Genomic DNA, 24,431 nt, shown 5'->3' with positions numbered 1-24,431 from the left:
GGGACCACCGGCAGCTTACTCGGGAGAGGAAGCCTTCCGCCATGCCGGCGTGGGCAGCGAAAGGCCATGTTCGTGAGGTACAAAACCCCTCCGGCCATGCCAGCATGGGGAGGAGCCGGGGCGGGAGGGACCGTGTGTGGGGCGGGAGAAACCCAGCGTGGGGCGGGAGCTCCTTCCCGGCGGGCCAGAGAGAAGCAGCCGTGGGCCGGCCGCCGCCCCGCTCCTCCCCTCGCCCCCTTCTCTCGGCCGCTGCGGTGAGTGTGGGGGAAGGGCCGGGGGCGGAGGAGGGTCGCGGGGCCGCTGCCCGCTCCGTCCGGCGCTCGGCGGCAGCTGTGTGGGGGGAGCGTCCGCCATGTCGTGAGGGGCGGGTGGCGGGACGGAGCGCTCAGGGCAGACGGGAGGGGACCGTGAGGTTGACGGCTGCCCAACCCCGGGAGAGTGCCGGAGGGTGTAAATCAAAGTATTCTACATTTTGTAAACCAAAGTTTCTCTGTTACCGCGTGAAAGGCTGCGAGGTGGAAGGGGAAAGAGCTTCGCCCCGGCGTTTCCCGCTGGCATCCGCCTCTTGGGGAACTTTTTGGCTCCTGAATTGAAAATTTTGGGGCTTTTTTTTTTTTCGTATTTCTTCATCAGGGACGCCCCCCCACAGCCCAGCCTCCGGGGAGGAGGTTGCCGAGTGGTAGGGGGCGAGGAGAGGGGCAGGCAGCGCTGCCCCCGCAGCGACCCGGCGAGGGAGACAGCGCCTTCCCACGAATACACAGGAATAAATACTATTTTATAGCTGCTGGCCGGTGATTTAGTTCTCCTGAAGGCCGTAAGGGTAGTGAGGACCCGGGGGAGGTGGGAGGGAGCGCCCCCCAGCCGGGCGGGAAGCGCTGGCTGGAAGCATTTTTTGCCTGCCGTGGAGCCTGCCTTGCCTTTCCTGCCAGCAACGGATAGAACAGTAAAAGGGAAAAAAGGCATTAATTTTCCCTAAACCTGACTGAAGATCCGTATCCTTGTGCTGACTCCACGTGGGAGCCGTTTCGGCCCGGGTGCTTTGCTCATTTAATAGGAAAGAGGCTGGGAAAGCGGGAGATGGGGGCGGTTTGGACAGGGTTGGTGGCCCATGGCTGTGGGGAGGCCATGGTGCGGCAGGAGGATGGTCTTAATTCCCACCCCTGTGCTGCTGGCCCCTGCAGTTAGCTCAGCCGCATCTTGGAACTTAGGCTGTCCCTGCTCGGGACCCCGTGTTGCTGGGTGGGTGGATGTGCAGGCACAACCGAGCAGTGGTGTTGGGCAGGTGGAGTGACTGTGGCTAATTAGGTTTGCTGTTAATGACCAGGACAAAGCTTGGGGATAGAATGAGGAGAGCTGTGAACATGTGATTCTGTCAATCACAACTTTAATTGTACAATTCACTTTAGGTTGAATGTGAAAACAGTAAATAATAGCAGAAAACAGGGTGTGGATATTGTGTACTTAGACTTCAGTAAAGCCTTTGACACCGTATCCCACAGCATTCTCTTGGAGAAGCTGGCAGCTCATGGCCTGCATGGATGTACTCTTATCTGGATAAAGAACTGCCTGGATATCCGGGCTCAAAGAGTTGCGGTGACTGGAGCTAAATCCAGTCAGCAGCCGGTCACAAGTGGTGTTCCCCAGGGCTCAGTATTGGGGCCAGTTCTGTTTAATCTCTTTGTCAATGATGTAGACAAGGGGACCAAGTGCACCCTCAGGAATTTTGCATATGACACCAAGCTGGGTGGAAGTGTTGACCTGCTGGAGGGTAGGAAGGCCATACACGGGGATCTGGACCAGCTGGATCATTGGGCTGAGGCCAACTGTATGAGGTTTAACAAGGCCAAGTGCTGGGTCCTGCACTTGGGTCACAACCATCCCAGGAGGCGCTACAGGCTTGGGGAAGAGTGGCTAGAAAGCTGCCTGGCAGAGAGGGATCTGGGGGTGTTGATTGACAACCTGCTGAACATGAGCCAGTAGTGTGTCCAGGTGGCCAAAAAGGCCAAGAGCATCCTGGCTAGTATGAGGAATAGCGTGGCCAGCAGGACTAGAGAAGTGATTGTGCCGCTGTACTCGGTGCTGGTGAGGCCTCATCTCAAATCCTGTGTTCGATTTTGGGCCCCTCACCATAAGAAGGGCATTGAAATACTAGAGAGAGTGCAGAGGAGAGTGACGAAGCTGATGGACTGGAGCATGAGTCTGATGAGGAGCGGCTGGGGGAACTGGGGCTGTTTATCCTGGAGAAAAGGAGGCTGAGGGGAGACCTTATCACTGTCTACAACTACCTGAAAGGAGGTTGTAGCATGGAGGGTGTTGGTCTCTTCTCCTTAGCGACAAGTGAGAGGACAAGAGGAAATGGCCTCAAATTGTGCCAGGAGAGGTTTAGATTGGATATCAGGAAAAAATTCTTCATGGAAAGGGTTGTCAGCCATTGGGACAGGCTGCCCAGGGAAGTGGTGGAGTCACCATCCCTGGAGGTGTTTAAAAGACGCATAGACGAGGTTCTTACGGACATGGTTTAGCACTAGAGTTATGGTTATGGTTGACCTTGATGATATTGAGGGTCTCTTCCACCCAAAATGATTCTATGATTCTATGAAAAGCAGTTCAATTTTTTAGACATACCAGCATATAATTTCCCTCCATCTCTTAAAAAAATCCTCAAGATTTCTCTGATTGAAGAAAATTTGTTTGATTTTTTTAGTAGTGGTTTCTTCACATTTGTTGAACTTGTCCCACCAGAATGGAGTTATCAATAAGCCACATAAAGGGTTTTTGACAGGGGCTTGTTAATTCATCCAAATATTGTTAATAAAGTTCTGTTTCTTTAAAAGTATACTCTTAGGAAATGTAGCAGCAAAACCTGTGAGGGATATGAATATTTCTTTAAAAACCTGTGCATTTTAACAAAAAAAATTGTTAATTTACCAAGTGGAAGCAGAAATAATTTCTTATGTGTTCTTTTGTATCAGTTGCTTTTCAAACAAAAAAGGAATGGCTGCAAAAGCCTGTGCTACAGTCAAAGGAGAGAGAGAGAGGAGGGAGGAAAAACCACTGAAAGATGCTGATCCCAGAACAATGCAAAATGAGTTGTAGTGGATTTACACTGTGATGTTAACGTATGACTCCCAGGGCGTTTATTGACATAGGTAGAATCTATGATGGTATTTACACACAGATTGCAAACTGGGGTATGATGAATGTGTTTTAACTCATAGACACAAAATATCATTTAAGATTAGTGCAGAGACTCTGCACAAGCTCTACCAGGGGCACCATTTGTACTATAAAAATAAAAGGCTATTTTTTAGTAACTCTGGGAATATATTGCATCGTTTCTCATCAAAACTTGCACATTTTTTGTGTAATATATGTGTCCATTTGCTTCTAATCTCTACTCATTTTTTACTGTTCTTGAACTATGTAAAATAGTTGAGTTCTTTTAAAAGTGAGAGCTGCTGTGTGGAAATAGGTTCTGTTTTCCTTATCTGTTATAGTCAAAGACTGGCTGCTGTGGCACACATCAAACAAGATTTGGAAAATCAGTGTCTTTCTGTCTCTCCTGATTATACTCTGTTTCCCCAACAATAAGACCTATCCTGAAAATAAGCCCTAGCATGATTTTTCCTTATTTTTGAGGATGCTTGCAATAGAAACCCTACTCCAAAAATAAGCCCTAGTTACAGTTCATAAAAGAAAATCCATTTAAGTAGTGTCCAGGCAGCTATACATGTAAAAAAGTAAGCAACTTTTGAAGCAAAAATTAATATAAGACCCTGTCTTATTTTCGGGGAAATGGGGTAGCAGAAAGTTGAGTTTAGACTGGCCTGAGTCTAGATTACCATTATTAATGAAAAAGCATGGCAGTCTCCCATTCTCCTCTTTCTGTCATGACTCTGCAGTGGGGTGGCTGGCACTGTAAAGTAGCTTTTCTCGGAAAACAAATCTGATTTGGAGACACAAAGGACACATATTTTCATGTGAAATGGGGCCCTATTTTCATACTGCCACCTCCTGAAGATTAATTGCATTTTGAATACCATGGGCAGAAGGCTATGCCAACAGGCACTCCATGAACCCTGGGCTGGCACTGAACTTTGTGTGTAGGCACTTTGCTGTTGTCCTGCCAGAGCTTGCTAAGGACTGCGAAAATCCTGAAGATATTCCAGCTATTGGCAGCTGATAGCTGGGTATGTGGCATAGGACTTCTTTTCACGGGCAGTTTAGAGGAACAGTTTTTGTCAGAATAGCCAAGACTACAGAAGTAGTATTGTCTGAGTTTTCTGCTCTTCAGAAATATTCTAGATGGGTCTTAAGTCAGCTGTTTTAAGGGACCATTGCTAATTAATTTGCTCCTTGTGTTGCCTTTACTGCTTCATCCTACACAGTCTCATTGGGAGCAGCCAGCTCAATGAGGAGTGAATTCACCCAAAAGTGGAAATGTTTTTTGGCTGTTCTTTAAGATCTTTCAACCCCTTTATCTACAGAGTTTACATTTGGTAAGACCTGGTAGTGATAAACTAGCGTATTCTTCACTGTCAAAGGACTTGCAGCACTGGAAGCTGAACAAGCCCAGCAGTTTTGTTAGAAGAAGAACAAGGAGATTTTAGCAAAAAGGGGATGTGAGAAGGGCAGGGCTAGGAAAGATATAAATGTATATATGTTTGCACAATGCTGAGAATAGAGGGAAGTCAGAAGAACCGCTAGATAGAAGTGCCAGTGCCTTCACGCAGAGGCCATCAGTGCCACTGCAGTTTGTTGAAATGGATTATACAAAACCTTGCTGTCAGAACTGATCCTTTTACCGTACCTCTTACCATTACAGATTTCATTTCCCTTTTTCATTTCCCTCCTTATCCCTGTCCCAATCACCATCGTGCTTCCTCTTTGTTATTCTCAGTTGTGCTGCCTTATGATATGATATGATATGCATCTCTTGCCACACTTGCTTCTCGCATCACTTCAGTCCCCATTGACACTTCATTTGGCCACGACCCTGTCTTCTCTCTCTTCTCTGCCTTTACAACGGATGGGTGAGCACTCTGCTCTCTGTCTCTTTTTAATTCCTGATAGTCTGTTTTATGTCTTCTTCACTTGACCAAAGCTGCTGTCCTCAAAATGGCTAACTGAATTTCCAGCATCATTAGCAGCCTCTTGAGCAAATCATTGGGTTTTCATTTGTCCTCTCAGGAGCAAAAGTCTGTGCTGTTCCCACATCGGAAACTTTTCCCTATAAGCATCTCTCCTGTTGTCTCCCCATACTGCACTCCTGCTTTGCCCAGGTATCATATCTCTTGTCTCTCTCCGTTCCTCCTTAGGTGTGTTCCTGTTTCAGCTGATCTATGAAGCTTGCAAATCACTTTCTCCCTATGTACATACCTTTCTGTGTACAAACCTCAATGATAATGCTTGTTTCTTTAAAGATATGTGCTCATAAGCTGTTGCTGTTAGAACAGGTGATCTGTCTTTCCTGTAACTTAGTGGTATTTTACAAAGGATTGTACGAACATTAAGGTGACCTTTAGAGAAATGGTGTTATTCATTAGCCCTTTCAGAAACGGAAGAGTTCCAGAAATGAGGCAGTAGTTCTCAGCAATGGATGTTCTTAGACCTTGGTCCGTGCGCTGAGGTATTACACACTAATTTGTATATCAGTCTTTTCTAGCAGCACCCCCATGACTGATGCCGCATCAGTCACAAGAATTGCACTGGAATTGAATCCATCATCTGCAGTACCCAGGATAAGGCAAAGAACACTATACGCACTCTAGCAAGGACATGCTTTCAACACCTATTTACAAGCTGCATAAGCATTTACCTTTAAACATACCAGATGTGTAACCTAGCATTGCAAAACTAACAGATTCTTGTAACAAGAGACTCAGTACTTTGTAACCTTGTGATCCCTCACAGAAAATACTCATGTTGAAGCACTAGGGAAGCTTGGACTCTTTCCAGAAAGAGAGGTGGTGGACTTGCTGGTTAAGTTGGGTGCTTCATGCTGTCAATGCTTGGGCCTTGTGTTTAAAAAACAAAAGAAAAATGAAACCAAAATACAACAACAACAACAAAACAGCACCCACAACAGAAAACAAACAAACAAAACCAAAAAACACACTAGCAAAGCAGAGTCGTGCATGTCAGAATCTTACGGACAGTGTGTTTCTCTAAGAGAACAAGCGCATTTCTCAGGCTGATCAGGACTTTTAGGTGCTGTTGCACCTAGAACTGGCACTATAGAAAATTTTTATGTGTACTTTAGTCTGAGTAGGACCTGAAGTTTCTCCATATAGCTGATGTACTTTGCTACAAACATGCACATACCTGCCTTGCTGTTAACTACATGTGGCAGGAAGTCTTTCTGTTCCAGCACTGTTTAAAGTGTTCAGCCGCTCATTTGATGTGGCATTTTCTTAGTCCATGGATGGTGGAAATTTCAATTTTTTCTTATTAAAAAAGACTGATGAAAATTACTATTTTCTTCAGTACTGGAGGTTGTGTGCATTTTTTGCCTTGAGGTTAATATTACCACTGCAAATATCACCGAGTAGGTCATCGTGGACAGAATTCATATTACCAGCTCTGACTTCCCTGCTTGGCGTTTTTGCTCTTTCTCCTTTTCTCCCTTGATGCCTCTCTTTTTGATTGCTTTCTCGTTTCTCTGCTCTCTTGCAGATCACTTTGTGTGAAAGGGAACATGTTCTCTCCTGCAGCACAGGTGTGCACACCCCTTCCAGTAGCAACCAGGTTCTGTACTGACTTGGACTTAATCAGATGCAGGGCAGGCATCTTTGAGACCTTCTGATCGTTCCTGTCCTGTTGCTGTATTTATTCTTTCTTTACTTATCCTCTTTGTAGATGGATCTGAAAGAGTGAAGAAAATACTTATATTTGAGTTTTACATGTGACACCACTTTGGTTCATTTTTATGGTTTCCTGGATGTTTGTCTCAGTTCTCACAAAGTAGGAAGAAAGAAAATGCGTTAGGATAACATGGTCCCTGAATAAGCAGAGCAAGCAGGGAATGCTGGGTAGACACAGTAACTTGAGAGGAAAGGGTTAATATTTCTGTTGCATGCATTTTAAGGTGACTGTCTTTAACTAAAAGCTTGCAAAAGCTTTAGAGTAAATGTTGTTTTCAACATTGTTTGGTGTTCATGTTAGAGTTCATTTATGGAATGAGCTTTCCTGAACAAAGAGATGTGCCAGTGTGGCTTCTAGGAAGCTGAGTGACTCAGAAGTCAGCCACTTCATCTGGTAGGTCATGTGAATGGCGTAATGAAAGGTTGATTTGTCCGAGTAGATGCAGTCACTTATTCATGTGGTAAGAAAGTCAGATCACTTGGTTACATTCCCTTTGATTGAAAGAGTTTTGCAGTTTTGGAGTCGGCTGTGATCCAAAAAGGTTGTGCTGGGGATTTGTCTGATCCCAGCCTTTGGAGGGCTCAGTTCTTAATGCAGTTATTTGTGTCAGCAGCAACCACGAGTTAGGACCTATTGGTCTCTTGAAGTCAGAGGAGCTAGGGGCATTTGACCTGTGGTTGTATGTACAGATATTGCTAAAATACGGTAGTGTAAACTGTGTCTTCCTCCAGCATTGAACAGGTGAAGCTACACTGATGCAGACTGCAGCTTCTGGTGTGGAAAACCCATAGAAATTAGTTTGTTCCAATAGCAGAGTGCTGGGGAGCATTTGGAAAGTTTGCCGACACTATCTTGGGAAATCATGACAATTTTGTAACAGCAGAACTGACACCTTTACAGAATTGTTGTTCTGATTTTATTAATATGACTGCAATCAGAACCTAAGGACTTTCTTCCAATTATCTCTTGACAAGTAACAGGACGTTTTACTTGTTACTGGAAGGTGCCAGTAATTTGCATGGGTCATGCACATTCTCATCATCTATGTGAGACATTTCAGTTGTGATCTTGCAAAAAAATCTGCTTTTTGTGTGGGTAATCGTATGTGCAAGTTTCATACCTAAATAGTACTTAAATGAACTTAATGTTGAATTGTAATTACTATATAACTTCATGCCTGCTATGTGATATATTAACTGAATTTCAATAAAACCCTTTAGTAATGCAATAGAGAGCAGTCTAATCCTGATTCCTACTGTTTTATGCCTTGTAAAGAAGAGTTGGAATAAATGGCCATCAAAAAAGATCTCTCAAGACCTGGTAGAGAGAATGAGGGCATACACAGCATATGTATTTCTGCAGCCATGAGAGGGTTTCCTGAACCCGCAGCTGTCTGGGTTAATGATCACATTGTGTCTCTGCTTGTACATACAGGGGCTGAGATGAGGCATTCGAACCTACGTGTTTGCACAGGCTTTAAATTGGTATCTTCGTTACAAGCTGTATTGGGTGCAATCTCCTCCCTTTATGAAGATGGAGGTGGGTTGGATGCCAAATCCAGTGATTAATATTAATTGCAATACCATCTTAGGCCTAGTTCATCATACGGGGAAAGAGTCTGTGAATTCGGTTACTCTGTGCAATTCCTGGACAAGGAGAGGTCCAGATTTTTCTTTTTGTGAATCACAGGAGGTGGGATCTTGTATATTAACAATCACTTGTTTCAGCCCTTTCTGTAACATTGTTATTTCTCAGATTCTGAAAAACCGTATGTTTAACTTTCATGGCTACCCACTTGAATTTTAGAAGATTGACCAAATTAAACCAATGCAATAATATTTTCCCTGTTTTGCACACTGTCTGAACCAATAGCTTTAGGAGTTGCAAAGTGCTCTGTGCCCATAAGTGGCATATTAGCTCTGAAACCTACAGCAGCATTTTCACTTTTATCAGCATTTTACTCTTGACTTTCTTAACAGAAACATCTGATCAGTGTTTTTTCCACAGTCTCACTACTGCCTCTCAAACCTGCTGCCCTGAAGCTAAATGCTTTTTTTCTAGTTCAGCTAAAATTGTCTCGGAGTTCACAAGGCGTTGCTTTATAGGAACAGTCATTGTATTGGCAACGCTTTATACACAATCCGTTGTTGTAACAAAGAAAAAGCGAAGTGAGTTGCTACTGTAATTAATTCTACAAAATCAATTGCTGTGAAATATAATTTTATTCCGTTTATTTCCTTGTCCAGATATGTTTGGATAGATACCCTTCTTTGTCTATTGAAACATGAAAAAAGCTAATAAAAAGTATTAAATTGTACACTCAGAACAAGAAATTAATAAAACAGATGCCAGTGGTGTTGTCTGAGGCAAGCTACAGTAAAATACTGGTACAGAAGGGAAACAGCCAGCTGTAGATGTTTTTTCTAAAACCTGAACGAATAAATGGAGGTACCTGAGGAAGAAACTCCTTAATAAAGTTGGACATGATATTATGCAGAGTTTAGAAGAATTATTTGATGGCTAATTGAAGGATATATCTACATAGGATGAGGTTTAAATTGAGGTTCTTCCATACAGTTACTTTTTACAGGCTCAGTAACGTGAAGAACGGATTATTTGTTTCCCTGATGATAACTCCAACCTGATTCCCCACTGCAAATGAACAGTTTGTCAAAGATGAGGCTTGGCAAAGCATCTTCTTGCTATCTCAACTATGGAAGGCCAGCTTTGTGCTAACCCGGAAATTTCTGTGAAAAAAGCTCCAGGAGCAGGTCCTCCATCCTTCATTGCTTTGCTGAAAGTGCACCGAGAACTTCTGGTCAGTAGAATCCGAAACACGCAGTGTTTGATTGACAACTTGATTAAGAATGACTACTTCTCCACTGAAGATGCAGAGATTGTTGTCCAATTTCCAACTCAAGCAGACAAGGTATTCTTTTTATTCCACTAGCCAGTGTAAGCTTTTTATTATTTTTAATTTACCACTAGGTTTTGTGGGCTTATCAGGCAATTTTACATCTAGTGTCTTTTCTAATCTTTGTTATTTCAGAGTTTCCCCACCTGATTTCTTCTGGACAAATGTCTCCAGCTCATCTCGTTACAGCACATCTGGCATGGCTTGTAATGCCAGTTGGTAGCTGTAAGAATGAGCAGGGTGATAATTATTGTTCTGTCCCCCCAGCTGCAGCTTTTTCCTCTGATAAGGAGGTGACCACAGTGGCTGTTTGTGTGCAGCTTGCTACACACAAGCCTTCCTTTTTGTGCAGGGTATCGCAAGGAAAATCCACTTCAGGATGCTGTGGGACTCATCATCCTGCTTTACAGGAGGAGAGACAGAAATGAAATATTATTTTAGAAGTTAATGATTGTGTGTTGTCCATGTGCACACCTTCCCTTCTCTTTAAAGACCTATGTACATTGTAACTGTTTGTATGGAAAATTGATATATCCTGACACATTTGTGGTTTTGATTTGTCTTTGGACATCAGTAGCAAAAATTATTTCCTAGAAAATTATCACATTTACACAGTTGCTCTTTGCATTGTGACTTAAAACAAACTCCTGATCTGTTTCTCTGACCAACTGGTCATGCAGCTTCAGAATGGTGTCACAGTTAGAGACAGGCAAACCATAAAAAATTCAGGGACCTTGGACTTCACTAACAGTGCAGATTTTCATAAAATAGTAATTCTTGCTGGCAAGTTAAAATGGTAAAACAGTGCTCACTCTGTGCATAGGGTCAAAGCAGAATAAATGCATGCTCTATGTTCATTCCCATTTCTTATTGTTCAGCATAATGTGGATGATTGTTGTAACAAAGCTGAGGGGGAGGCTGTGCATCAGGAGTCTAACCAGAGACAGGGAGCAGGCCACAATAGTAAGTGAACTGGACTCTGTGGGAGCTTCTCTGAAAGGCATGAAATTGCTTTTCAGAGCATACAAATTGTCAAAAAAGTACCATGTTTTTGCTGTGCTGTATGTACCTCACCCTGTTTTAAGCTCACAAGAGATCACAGTCTCTAGAAACCTTGGTCTGTTTTAGAACTGAATTCTTCATTCATTTCTACCAAGAACAGTATCCAAACATTCAAAACAGGCCTCTAAATGATTGCTCTGTCTTGCAGAGGGTTTCATACTAGAGTTGCCCTGTACTGGTTGCACAGAGATCAGATTTTGTCCTTAGAGATACCAGTCTTGAACTGCTCCAGCCACTGCCTGGTAGCCATTAGTTTTAGTAAAAGTTTCAGGCAACAAGTCTGTTGTACAGAGAGAGGCTGCAGAACTGAGCTGCTGTGATAAAAGGAAGAGTTGTAGTTTTTTGGATCTGCATTAAGATCCAGAAGGAGAGATTCTGTCTACCCTGCTCTGGATCTGGCTGGATCCTGAAGTAAATCTAAATGTGACTGGAATATTTACAAATCAGAGGGTGTATTTAGGGCACTAAGAAACCACCCCTTTCTTTTTTTAATTTAAACAGCATGGGATTTAAAATTATTATTTAGCCAGGCTAAGGAAAACCTTTGGGTTCTGTATTGAGGAACAGTATTTATCTGTTTTGTTTCAGACCTTAACTTGCAGATCCAACTTTCTTGCAGCATCCAAATACAAACAGAAAGTTGGTTTTGTGGTGGTTCAAATTCACAGCTAGATTTTGAATTCATTTTTGAAGCATCAGTTTTGATATTGGGGCCCTACACCAGCCCAAAAAGGATCCTAAAGCAGTCTACAAGTGTAAGTAACTATGATAAATTGCTGTGTATCAATGATCTTTCATGTGATGTTTTTTCAGGTTCGCAAAATTCTAGACTTGGTTCAGAGCAAGGGAGAAGAAGTTTCAGAATATTTCATCCTTGTGCTGCAGAAAGTCACTGATGCTTACTACGAACTTCAGCCTTGGCTGGATGAAATAGGTTACAAGCCTTCAGAGAGTATTTGTAGTAAACCTGTGGTAAATACAGATCCAGGTGAGGTCATGCATCTCTATCCCTTTCCTTAGAACTACTCTGCTGTGTAGGAAGCTCTAACCAGGTGATGTTAGGATAAGAGAGTCTAGGCACAGCCAGGGAAAATAAATGTGCATGTGCTGTGCCTCCTAGTAGTGGTAGCCAGATAATTAAAAGGCAGACCGTCTAACACAACAGTGGTTGATATATTACATCGTGGTTTGCTAACGTCACGCTCTTTCTGCGTTTGTTTGTGGATATGCAGCATAATGGCATAACTACCTTGTGCCAGCTGTAGTATTTTCTAGGCCTCTTCTACAATTTATTAGCAACACTGGGATGTTTTGGCAATGGAATAGCCATCATTTCATGCTGAGGACAGTCAAGCAATGAGGCAGGTTGCCCAGAGAGGCTGTGCAGTCTCCATACTTGGACGTTTTCAAGATCCAACTAGATAAAGTCTTGAGTAAGCTCATTGGATCTCATAAATGACCCTGTTCTGAGAAGGAGGTTGGACTAGGCACCTTCCAACCTGAATCATTCTATGATACTAAATGATGAGATACCAAAAGTCAGAGTTAAAGTATTGCAGAAATAAATTTTTTCTTCTTGAGAGGTTTCTTCATATTATATAAATACAATAAATACTTTGCCCCATCTGAAGGAAAGTTTCTGTTGTAATAAAAACACAAGCAAATGTTGCACAATAACTGAGACTCTCTCTTTTTTCTTTTTTTTTGGTCATCATCTTGGGGTGTCTGGCACCCAGTTTGTAAAATACATGCCTTCTATTTAGAATAATAACAATTACCAAACAAGTTAGGAAGGAATAACCACCCATCTGATAGAAAATGCAGGTAGAATATAAATATACTGAAAAGACAGCTGCCAAAGCTAATCAGTGACCACCAACCTCTGCAGTGCAGTGTCAGTACTGGCTTTCAGGAAATGGTGGCTCACACATTACCTCTTTCATTAGCACCCGAATTTCCCAGGAAAGTGATGATGGCAGCACAAATTGATAGAAGTGATCTGCCAAAGAACCAATTTTAGATAATAATTTTTTAAATTTATTACCCCCTCTCAGTTCCCAAAGAGGTAGGTCATCGCATGCATAGGTTTTTTAGTAATAGTCTTTTTAATAATAGTTCGCTGTCTTTTTAGTTAGCAGGTATTGCCAGAAACTCAGATATGAATTGGGACGGGACTCCAAGTTTGTTACGTCGTACGCTCAGAGGGAAGAGATGCTGCTTGAAGAAATCTACTCTGACAGTATTATGGAGCTGATCAGTTTTACCAATGACAGCCTAGGAAAAGTGTGTCAATTAGAAGCCCTTTTTGATGATGCAGTTGGGGTAATCAATGAAGATGGAGAGACTATTTATGTCTTTGGTGATGCTGGAATTGGAAAATCCATCTTGCTGCAAAAGATACAAAGCCTTTGGGCCAAAAAGGAATTGGACATAGGGGCCAAATTTTTCTTCCGTTTCCGATGTAGGATGTTCAGTTGTTTTAAGGAAGATGAAACCATATGTTTGAAAGACCTACTCTTCAAATATAATTGCTACCCAGACCAGGACCCCACCGAGGTGTTCCATTACATCTTACAATTCCCTCATACAGTTCTTTTCACGTTTGATGGCTTCGATGAGATCTATTCCAACTTTGATCTCAGTAGTGTTCCTGAGATGTGTTCGCCACACGAAGCCATCCACCCCCTGGTGCTGCTGGTAAGCCTTCTCAGAGGAAAGCTTCTTAAGGGATCCAAGAAAATTCTTACAGCGAGGACAGGAACTGAGATCCAAAGAAACATCATTAGAAAGAAAGTGTTGCTCCGTGGTTTCTCCAGCAATAACCTGAAGCACTACACTGCCATGTTTTTCAAAGATATGGGGCAACAAACCCTGGTATTGAACCAGTTGGAAGCTAACCCCTTTCTCTGCAGTTTGTGTTCGGTGCCTTTATTTTGTTGGATTATCTTTAAATGCTATGAACACTTCCATTCCATGTTTGACAGCCATGAGCTTCCAGCCTGTTCTGTTACATTGACAGATGTATTTTTGCTCATGATTGAAGTCCATCTGAACCGATCTCTGAAAACAAGTATGCTGAAGAACAACACCAGGAGCCAAGCAGAGATGTTCAAATCAAGAAAGGAAACTCTTCTAGCTTTGGGTAAAATGGCACATAAAGGAATGGAGAACTCTTCCTTTGTCTTTGAGCAGGAGGAGGTCTCATCAGCAAGCATCTCTGAAGAAGATTTGCAATTGGGCTTTCTCAGGACAGTTAAAGGTTACAGTGGTTGTGACAATCAGTCCACTTACGAGTTCTTGCACTTAACCCTTCAGTCTTTTTTCACAGCTTTGTTTCTGGTGATGGAGGAAAAAGTGGGTGCCAAGGAATTACTTCATTTTTTCAATGAATGTTCTTCCACTGCGACTGCCCAGCCTACTTGCTTTCCCATTCCTTGGTTGAAGAAACAACTAGCAGGGAAGGATCCTTTCCGAAATAATGAACACTTTCATTTTACCAACCTGTTTCTTTGTGGCCTGCTTTCTAGATCAAAGCAGAAGCTCTTCAGACATTTAGTTTTGCCTACAGTCATTAAGAGGAAGAGAAGGACTCTCATCACATACCTCGGGGAGAGCATGAAATCCCACCTGAAAGGCCTCACTCGATCCAGGCTTCAAAACTACAACCAGCTCCAGGTCCAGCCTAACTTTGTTTGGATGCTGAGGTGCCTTTACGAGACTCAGAACGAGAAAGTGGGCAAGTTGGCTGCCAAACGTATGCACGCCAACTACATCAAGCTCACATACTGCAATGCCAGCTCTGCTGACTGCAGTGCTATCTCCTTTGTCATGCATCACTTTCAAAAGCGCCTGGCTCTGGATTTGGACAACAACAACATCAATGACTATGGAGTAAAAGAGCTGCTACCTTGTTTCAGCAAGCTTGCAGTGATCAGGTAGGAGTTAGAGCAAACAGGTCCTTGCTTATCCTTGGTCTGTTCCACATACTGCTGGGCTGAAGGAATTGATCTTGAAAGTGGAGAAAGATGAGGATTCTTATTGCTGCTAGAAATTAGTTTCACATCTTCTGAAATCTTTGTTCTGCCAGTCACAGGAGCAGGGACAAGTTGTGAATTTGGAAACCCAAATGTAAAGGGTGATAAGAAGCCCTTAGAAGGGCTTCTCCTGGCTCCTTAGAAGCCAGGACTGTTTAAACCTGTAGATTTAGTTAACTCAGTCTCAAAATCTCAGAAGAGGATTTTTATGACAGAAAGTGCTTAAGGGAAAAGAAAGGAAACAGAAGTGCTTCCTCCATTATCTGAAGATTGCCTGAACCTATCTCTGCCCTTGGTCATACAGAGTAAGAGAGGATCTACTATTCAAAATAACCCTTGATCAAAAGCTCTGAATTTCTTGCTTTTATATCCTGCCAAGATGTCTTACTTCCACAAAACAAAAGTACATGTAGTACTCCATGAAAGGATATAGTTGAAGTCTTTAGATGTGGTGTTTCCCTGAGGTGATGTGGAGGGAGAACGTGGCTTGGTGTGATCAGGGAGAACTAACTCCATCTCTCACACCACAGGCCACGTTGTTCCACCTCCAGCCCTTTGAGGTTGTGCCATGTAGCTGTATCTTATTTGTCCAAATACTTAGGTGCAGAAAAACAAGAACTTCAGTTATCTTTTTTTAAAGCTGCTTCAACCTCATGAGATTATTTTTTTTAAAATAAATGTATTTATTCCTCCTGGTTGTCTGTGCTCTGCCTTGTTTTCCTCTAGGACTAAATCAAAGCAAGTGATGCATGTTTTTTCCAGTTAGTTGCAAATCAACTGACCTTCCAAGAGAAAGCAATAAGGAAACTCTGGGGAGAAATGCATAAGTATGTAAGACAAAACAAAGAGGAAAGGATCAGACTTTCACTCTTTGTCCCTGTCATATGATTGTGCCGTACAGAGCGTGATCTTAACACCATCCCCAGCACCAAACCAGTCTGTTAGGTTGCCTTTTTTTTTTTTCCTTTGTGGCTTTTCTGATGTTAGGACTTTGATTTCTAACAACCAATTTCTGCAGGTCAGCAGATGTTGTTTCTAACAACTTAACCATCCCTTTCAAAGAAGACAACTGTTCTCATCTGTAGAAATTGGTTCTGATTTCTCCTCTCTGCTATTGCATTGCAAAGTGACCAAGTTACTAACTAGCAAGAGTCAGGGAGGCTGTTGGTGATAAGGGACTCTTAGCAATGAATGTTCAGCTTCAGAGCTTGTGTAGAAACTAAAGCTGGTCAAAATGTTTTCCCAGGGACAGCTTTACCCAGAAAATGTGATTTATCGGAATTGGAATGCTTCACTGAGAACCTGTCTGCTTAGGCAAGGTGAAAGAGCTTGAGAAATTAAAAAAAAAAACCCAACCAAACTAAAAACCACCCACCAAAACAACTGTTAAAAGAAGTATTTTTATTCTGTGAATGACTGATGTTGATTTGTTTTGTGTCTAGTTGGGACAATAAAATTAGAAACCTCTAGCACACTCATGGGACTGCAGTTCTATTTCCTGGCAAGGGCTTTTCACAACTTTTATTCAGTGGAGCCTGAATGTGTTGTGGCTTTCAAGATGCCTGGCTTTCACTAGGTACTCAGAGAGCAGGTTGCAAGAAGAGTTGTTTGGAAAGCTTGCTTTTGTTAGGGTGTCAAGCAGAATTTCTTTCTGCATTCACAGTAAGTACAGGAGGAGGATGAGGTGTTTGGTTTCTGACTGACTACATTTTATTGTTTTCAGTTCTACGGACAGCTTCTAGAGCATTACCGTGGAGATCTGGGGTGTTTTCTTTTCCATGGTTTTTGAAGTGAGCTTTATGAAACTGACCTTATATTTCCCTTAATGGCTTTTAATATGTGGCTTAAGGACCTGCTAAAATATCAGAGGAAAGCGCACAGAACTCCAGTCATTCATTAACTCGTGGGTGATAAACACTTGTAATCTGTATTGATTCAAACTTTCTTTTATTTGCCTTCATTCCAGGCTTAGTGTAAATCAAGTCACAGACCATGGAGTAAGGATCTTGTATGAAGAACTCTCTAAGTACCAAACTGTGACTTACTTGGGGTATGTACCAATAGGGAGCAAAACACTATATATTGATACTAGAACATAAAACTGCAATGCTCACAGTACTGACACAGCAAAGGTGAGGTGGAAACCACAGTTACCTCCTCATTTATTGAACATAAGCAAAGCAACATTTCATGTCAGAAATTATTCAGCTGCTGTCCTGTAACAGGTCACTGGGAAAAGGACCAGAAATTCCATTGCACCACCTCACAGGGTGGCCTCCACTGACATCACGCTCTCCTGTGACGCAGTGCTGGCCACTGTCAGGTTACTGAACTGTGTGGGCATGCTAATTTTATACCTAAAGCCTTCTGCGAGCGGTGGAATAGGGAGAGAGACTGCAAGCAAGAGAGTGTGCGCTTTATACCTAGAGCTTCCTGCTTTCTGTGCTGAAAATGGTTTATTTAAACTATCCGTAGCACATATGGCTTTGTGGAAACTAGTACCAGAAACATGTAGTTTCAAGTGTCATCTTTGTGGTACCAATTTCTTTAAGACCTTAATTGCTTCTTAATCAAGTTGAAGCTGGAAGGCCTGTTCACTCTGACTTACAGCTCTTGGTGAAGTAGCTACACAAAAATGACTTTTTGAGAAGTGAACATGAATACCAAGAATCGTCTCCTTCCACCAGTGCCCTAATGTAAATACATCTGCTCAGGTATCTGATCTTCAGTAATATTTGCAACAGGATTATATGACTTTTAAAAGACCAAAAATACATTCTTCTGGTGTTTTCTGACTTCTTTTCTGGCAATATTATTTCTGTACTAACACAGGAATAAAGGGAAGCTTTGTTTGCTTGGAGAGACCATTTATTAAAAAAAAATCTTAGAATTTTTTTTTTTTTTGTCTCCTTGTACAAAGCCATACCAAAAAAGATAGATGCTATGCACGATTTATAAAATATTCAGGCTGTAAATATTAAAGTAACAGCAGAAATAACCTATTTTTACCAATGTGATTTTTCTTTAAGCTTATACAACAACCAAATCACTGATGTTGGAGCCAAGTATGTTGCAAAACTAATTGAAGAGTGTTCAAGCCTTGAATATGTTAAGTATGTTGGATTTTTTTTTTCCTCCCTACAGTATCCTTATTAAGGTAAAGCAACTTGAAATAGGAGGGAGAGTGCAAAAAAAAAGACAAAAACTATGTTTCATATAAAATATAGCTTAGTTTGCAGTTGTATATTCTTTTTTTCTAGCAGTGAATGACAGCAGGTGAAACTCTTGAATCCATAGTCTTTACTGGAATATAATAGTAAGCAAAAGGAGAGCACAAGACCTGTTCTTTACCTAAACCCAGTCTGAGCATCTGAGTGAGGCTTAAGTGGTACCTGAACCTTGCTGTCTTTTGCAATAGGTGAATTCACATAAATTTAGTACCAAGCTTCTTCATATCTTGTCTTTTACAAGCCATTGGAGTCATGCTGTGCTGGTGTCATAGTTCTGGAATTCCCCAGATTCACTTGGGGAGTTGTTCCCTTTAATTCCTGGAACTTCCCCGGACAAGAGTGTCTGGCCATGCACAACACTGGTTTTACATAAAGGTAGATCATTAACCAATGGTTTAATTGTGACCATAGCAGAAAATAGAGGTAACTACAGCTATGTCAGCTGCTGGTATTAATTTAGCAACCAGCAGCCAGGGACTCTTGGGTTCTCGTTCTGCCACTAACTTCCCCTGAAACCCCACACTAGCCACATCCTTGCCACTTAAAATATTTACAGAATTTTGAAACCCAGGAGCACTCCGGTTCTTTCACTGCTTTGACACCGGACTTTGCTTATTTAATCTGACTTTCACAAAAAAACCTGTTGGAAGGTAGTTACTTTCAGGCTGCATAGTAACCCCAGAGATTATTTTGAGATAGAGTGCATATTCATGTGTCTGAAGTCAGTCAAACAAGCCAGCTTTTCTTTGTGTAAATGTAGTGGGTTGAGGGGTTTTTCGTTTTTGTTTGTTCTTTACATCAACTTATATGCAATAGAGACTTACCTCTTCCTTGAACTCCAGCCGTTTGGTATCCCCACTTGGGCCAAAAAAAGAAAAGGTCTTCTGTAGAGTGCCAGCCAAGGACACTCGGTGCTGCACTGTCCTGTGCCACCACCCATAGCCTGTGCTCGGGACAGAAAGACCTGAAATTATCACAATCTGTGCTTATCAGCTGCAGTCTCCTCTGGAGCCACATAACCAAGAAATATTCTGTTCCTTGTGGCTTCGTGAAACAAGCTGCATGTAATTAATGTATTCTGTAGCAACTGCGGACTGGATTAAAAACTAGGTAGGGGTCCTTGTCTTGGGGATCAGTTCCTAAAGCTAATTTCTGACATACTGAGCAGCAAACCCAAGGCTCTACAGTAATACTTCTGATTCGAGGGCCTGACATGCAAAATATGTAAAAGACAACAAAAATTATGTCTTTTGGTCAAAGGTCATGTGCCTGCAGTATTTTTTAACTCTAGGTTAATCTTTGATAACTGTAGCTACCCTCCAGAGTTAATTAGCCTTAAATACTTGTATCCCTTTCAGAGCTTGTGTTCTAATAGCTGTACTGTTGTAAGTGACCTACCTCATCAATTCATGTATTTTGTGCAGAATAGGAGCAAACAAAATAACAAGCGAAGGAGGGAAGTGCCTTGCCCAGGCCATCCAGAAGAGCAAGACAATGTTTGAAATTGGGTAAGTTTGGTGCTAAGGAGCAGAGCTCAGGGCTTGGTCTTGTCAAGGCATCTGTAAATCCCTTAGGATTCCTTCTTTCAGTCTTACTTTCTTTCCTTCTGCCATTCCTCCTCATGGCGGCATTAGAACAAACTGGTGCAGGAGCATAGCCGCATTTTTGACTTGGAGGGAAAAGGAGGGCTGCTTTATTCTTCTCCAGTTCACACAATGTTTGTTTGGGGTTTGTTGTTTCTGGTTTTGGTTTGGTTTTTTTTCCCGGTTCTGAGAGAACCTTGAAGGACAGGCAAATTAATGAGGACAGTATGTAAAGAGAGCCACTTTCCTTATGGCAACACAGCTGCTCTAGAGATATTTGGTAATTTTTAAAAGTCTGGGTGGTTTTATGACTGTTGGCAGTGTACCGAGTTATTGAGTGTCATTGTTATAATTGTCAAACGTTCTGCATAAAGTCCTGATAAAGTTGCAGGCTGGGAGAATAAGAAGGAATTCCCATCATCCTTCCCTCTAGTCTGTCCCAAACTGGAGACTCTGCTGTTATTGGAGAGAGGTCTGAATGTACTGTAAACTTTAATTCTTGTCCTCTTTCTCAGGAGTAATGCTAAATTTTAGACGTTTATATTACTTTTTTTTTTTTCCCTCTGGCAAATTCCAGATTCTCTTTCCACTCTACAGAAGAACATTTTTCTCAGAATCTAATACTCAAATACACAGAATTAAAACCTCTGTTTGGCCATTCAGTAACCCTGAAATATGAAAATCAGATTTGAACAGTTAGATTTTTGACCTTTAATTTTGTTGTTCTACAACATTGCACAAGTACAGGCGACAGCTTGAACATTTCCATTGTCATATCACTGGGTCTGCTGTGCTGTACTTGCTGTGATTTCAGTGAAGTACTCCTATTTTCTCCTCTGGAGGAAATAGTCACTCCAAATGGATTTAGGATAGCTTGGGCAGAAATGTTTGAACAGATATATTCAGCATTTACATAACAAACTGCACTGGAACTGAAGGACAAGGAAATTTTAGGGAACTTACTGGAAATGGATGTGTTTAGATACCACAAAGCTCAATTGATTTTAAAAGAGCTGCCAACTAATTACCCATCAAGCTGAGTGTGGCTCTGAGTCATCAAGCCACGATCCCTGTAAAAAAAAAAAAACAACAACTCCTTATACCTCAACAGAGGCGCCTTCAAGCCTTATAATATATAGTGAATTTTCAAAGCAGTTGGACTGCATATAAAAGATTTGACCAGATACTGCTATTAAATGTTGATCAAATCTCTGCAGCTTTTACCATATTACCTTCTCCTGACCCTTTCTGTTACCAGGGGTTGTTTTACCATTGGAAAAATGAATGCTATTCCTTACAAATGTGTGGAAGAACCCAGGGTCCTACTGTCCCTGTGAGATTTTGCTCTTTCTCTTGGCAGCTGGAGAGGGAGGAGATACCACTTGGGTGTAACACTGAAGGAATCGTAACTGTTTTGCCAGACGATTCTGAAGGAGCAGGGGAGCTCGTAGGGCAGTTCACTTCAGAAACTCACCCATTTGGGTGCATGTCCCTGTGCAGTTGTGCATATGAGGAGTCTTGCCCAAAACATGTACTTTGCACTGTGTAAAGGCCAGTCTGTGCCCAGGAGAACTCTGGCAGGAGTATGAGGGGGAAACGCTGAGCAGGGAAATGAACAGGTTTAGGACTTTGTGTGTTCATTTCTCATGGCAGCTCACTGTACTCACAAGACTCCCTTACCCCATAAGGGTACAGGGCTGCAGAGGGTTTGCTCAGTCCCCCATCCCTGGAGACATTCAAGGCCAGGCTGGATGGGGCTCTGAGCAACCTGATCTGGTTGAAGATGCCCCTGCTCATGGCAGGGGGATTGGACTACATGACCTTTGAAGGTCCCTTGCAGCCCAAACTATTCTATGATTCTATGAAGATGATCCCAGAAGCACCCCTGCTGCAGCAGGCTGTCTCCTAGAGCTTCTTGCGTGCTGCGGCCTTAGGGTGCTGGTGAGTCAGCAGAAGCTGATGGGGTGGTGTGCAAGGAGTGGAACACTCCTGTCTCAGCAGGGAGGGTACCTGCCAGTTTTCTAGAAAGCCTGAAAGACTTGAGTGGGAGGGGAGGGAAGAGAAAAAGGGAAAATGCAATGCCAAGGGGCAGGACGGCAGCACACCTGATTATCTCCTGGTTTCTTCTCTTCACCAGGATGTGGGGTAATCACATTGGAGACGAAGGAGCAAAGGCATTTGCACAGGCCCTGAGGAACCACCCCACATTAACAAACGTGAGGTAAAACACCAGTGGAGCTGGCAGCTCAGTGTAGCGCTGGGCTTCCCATCATGCTTCGAAGCGATGACTTTCCCACCAAGCATTAGTTTGGAACCACCATCTGGTATTGCAGTCTTCACTTTGTATCTAACAGGCTCTTGATGCGAGGAAGAGGCCAGATTGAAACAAAAAGCGCTGTGCAGCCATTGTGCAAGTTAAAAATATTGCAGGGCTGGCATCCTTTCCTCTGTCTTCACCTCCTCCTCCCCTCATGCTGCACAGTTGCTGGCATTTGTGAAAGCACATGGTCAGTGGGTGCCATTTTGATCTGAGAGCATTAGCAGAAGGACGCACCAGCTGTCACAGAATTGGGCTCCGCGTGAGCTCCGTGTTAAAACAGTTTATGTTGCAAAGGTACAGCAGCTTTTAGCAAAGTAATTTTTAGGTGGGGAACTGTTTGGGTAGGGACTGGGGCATTCTTAATTTCAGGCTCTTCTTGTACCCCAGTGGAGCTACACCACTTCAGTATTAATGAGATGTAGTCCTCACTGGAGTTCAGTGATTCATCTCAAACTGGCCTTCTGGAAGCCCTGGCATGGGTGAAGCTGGTAGCACAGCACAGGGAGAAGCCAGCAATGTAAAATAGCCCATCCCCTGCCACACTTTTAAATGCTGGCTAGGGATTTAAAGATGCTTACTGTGGTGTCTGCTGCTGTTCTGGTGTCCCTCCGCACAGCTGGAACACTGGGTTCATGGTGATCTTTTCGATTTGTTTCCCTTTTCCACTGGCCTCCATGGTGAGGGAGCAGACAAGGCTCCTGGGTTTCCCCACAAGGTGGCACATGGCACTAGTTTATTTAGAAATACAGTGCTTGGAGTTTGGGGATCTCTGGGGAGCTTATTGCTGCCATTTCAGATCCAGGGATTTCAGAGCTGTTGCCATGTCCTCCTTTCTGCAAGCGGATAGCCAGGCTTAAAAAATTAAAAGCTGAACAGGTGCAGTGACCTAGATATATTTAAACTTAAAAGCTATCTGAAATAGCCATCTTCCTGTAATTGCAGAACCCATCCAGACGCATCAGACTTGAAAGAAAACATTTCAAACTGGATTCTCGGATGGGAACAGATGTGCTGATGAATGTGCTCGCAAAAATAAGGAGTAACTGTGCTGGCTAGGTCTGGGTTTTGCTGGCATCTGTGCAGGGTGAATCTTCTGCTCTGCAGTGTGCTTGCACTTGAGTTCATTTTTATCTTCCACTGGTTAATCTTGCTTCATTATTTGAATTCACAATTAACACTAGCAGTAGCTCTATGTGAAGACTGAGGGAAGACAGTCCCTACTACATTAGTTCATTTCAGCATATATGCCGGTTTTAGGGCCGGTCATGATGGACTGAGAATATCTAGTTTCAGCTGAAGCTAGGAGGGACTCGTGCTAATGCATATTTGTGTCATTACCCTATGTGATCCCCCTTTCTACCTTCTTTTGAGACCAGACTCCAGCCTGGCTTTTGAGGGGAGAAGATGCATTTTGACCTCTGAAAGCCTGGAACATAACTTGAACTGGATGATTTTGCCAATGTCTATTCAAAGAATGAAGGGCAGACTAAGAAATGTTTGTGGTTTGTAATGGAACACATGCATTTAGAAGCTCATCTCTCCATAGAGAACAGAAGGTGTTGTGTTTGGATGAAGAATGAGTTACTCAGGTGCCTGAAGGACTTAAAGGACAAAGTTTGTACAGGGACTTGGGATGACAAATCCTTGTAAAAACCTGTGTACTACTAAGCACAACACTTTGTCCTTGTTAAAAACCTTTACTTTCAAAATCACAGGGTGCAACGCTGCTGTCAGTCCCAATAGTACAACTCACTGACAGCAAATCTTGTGGCCCGTGTGACAGACCTGCACTCAGACTGCAGCCTGTGAACTGTTCTCACTTGTAAAAGTCATAGGAGCTTGCTGGTTTGTGAAGTATATGAGCCTTTGAAATGCCCAAAATGCTGAACCGTAGAACTGGGAAACAGATAATCCAGGATATTCACTAGTATTTGGCAGTGATTGGTCAAGTGATTCTGGCTGTTTCTTACACCTTTGTGTCTTTGCTTTGCAGTCTGGCATTCAATGGCATCACGACAGAGGGAGGCAAGAGTATTGCTGAAGCTATGCAACACAACAACTCTGTGAGAATATTCTGGTAATTGACACTGTGGTCTACTTCTCCTTTCTCCAGAGAAAGCCACAACCTAATTTTATTTCCTCCAATCCCATCACTTCCTACTCTCCCCTCCTCCTTCTCTCCCTTCCCTCATCTCCTATGCTTTCACTATCAGCAAGCTATAAGCTATATCCCTTTGGAAGAATGTGGACTTGAGTAATGGATCAGGAGCACGTGTCCTTTAGGACACATTCCAATGTCCCAGTGTCATGCTTTGTTCCCTCCATTGTGCTTTCCCCATCTTCTCTCACTTCTATCATCTAGAGTCAAGTTCTTTGTCCCCAGTTTTTGCACATTTTCAGTGTTGTCTTTCCCTCTCTTTTTCC

At 42.7% G+C, this 24,431-nt stretch overlaps 1 protein-coding gene across 8 annotated transcripts in view; it reads left to right on the top strand.

Annotated features, from left to right (window-relative positions):
• Positions 1-150: 150 nt before the first annotated feature.
• Positions 151-24,431, top strand: part of NOD1 (nucleotide binding oligomerization domain containing 1) — a 31,095-nt gene continuing 6,814 nt past the window's right edge. For 3 of the 8 annotated variants that reach the window (XR_010650924.2, XR_010650925.2, XM_065831538.2), the window contains exons 1-9: positions 151-254; positions 9,442-9,793; positions 11,654-11,828; positions 12,972-14,775; positions 16,841-16,924; positions 17,904-17,987; positions 19,529-19,612; positions 21,825-21,908; positions 24,001-24,084. Coding sequence is in view for 5 of the 8 variants with exons in the window: in XM_065831538.2 (XP_065687610.1) it covers positions 9,578-9,793; positions 11,654-11,828; positions 12,972-14,775; positions 16,841-16,924; positions 17,904-17,987; positions 19,529-19,612; positions 21,825-21,908; positions 24,001-24,084 (2,615 nt within the window). In the remaining 3 variants the exon portion in view is untranslated. The other 5 variants (XR_010650926.2, XM_071804909.1, XM_071804908.1 and 2 more) reach the window with 5 other exon arrangements.

The sequence above is a fragment of the Patagioenas fasciata genome, chromosome 2 (genome assembly GCF_037038585.1).
Source record: "Patagioenas fasciata isolate bPatFas1 chromosome 2, bPatFas1.hap1, whole genome shotgun sequence".
In the NCBI taxonomy this organism is placed as follows: Eukaryota; Metazoa; Chordata; class Aves; order Columbiformes; family Columbidae; genus Patagioenas; species Patagioenas fasciata.
The sequence above is the reverse complement of the archived record's forward strand: the minus strand, read 5'-3'. Positions and strand labels throughout refer to the sequence as shown.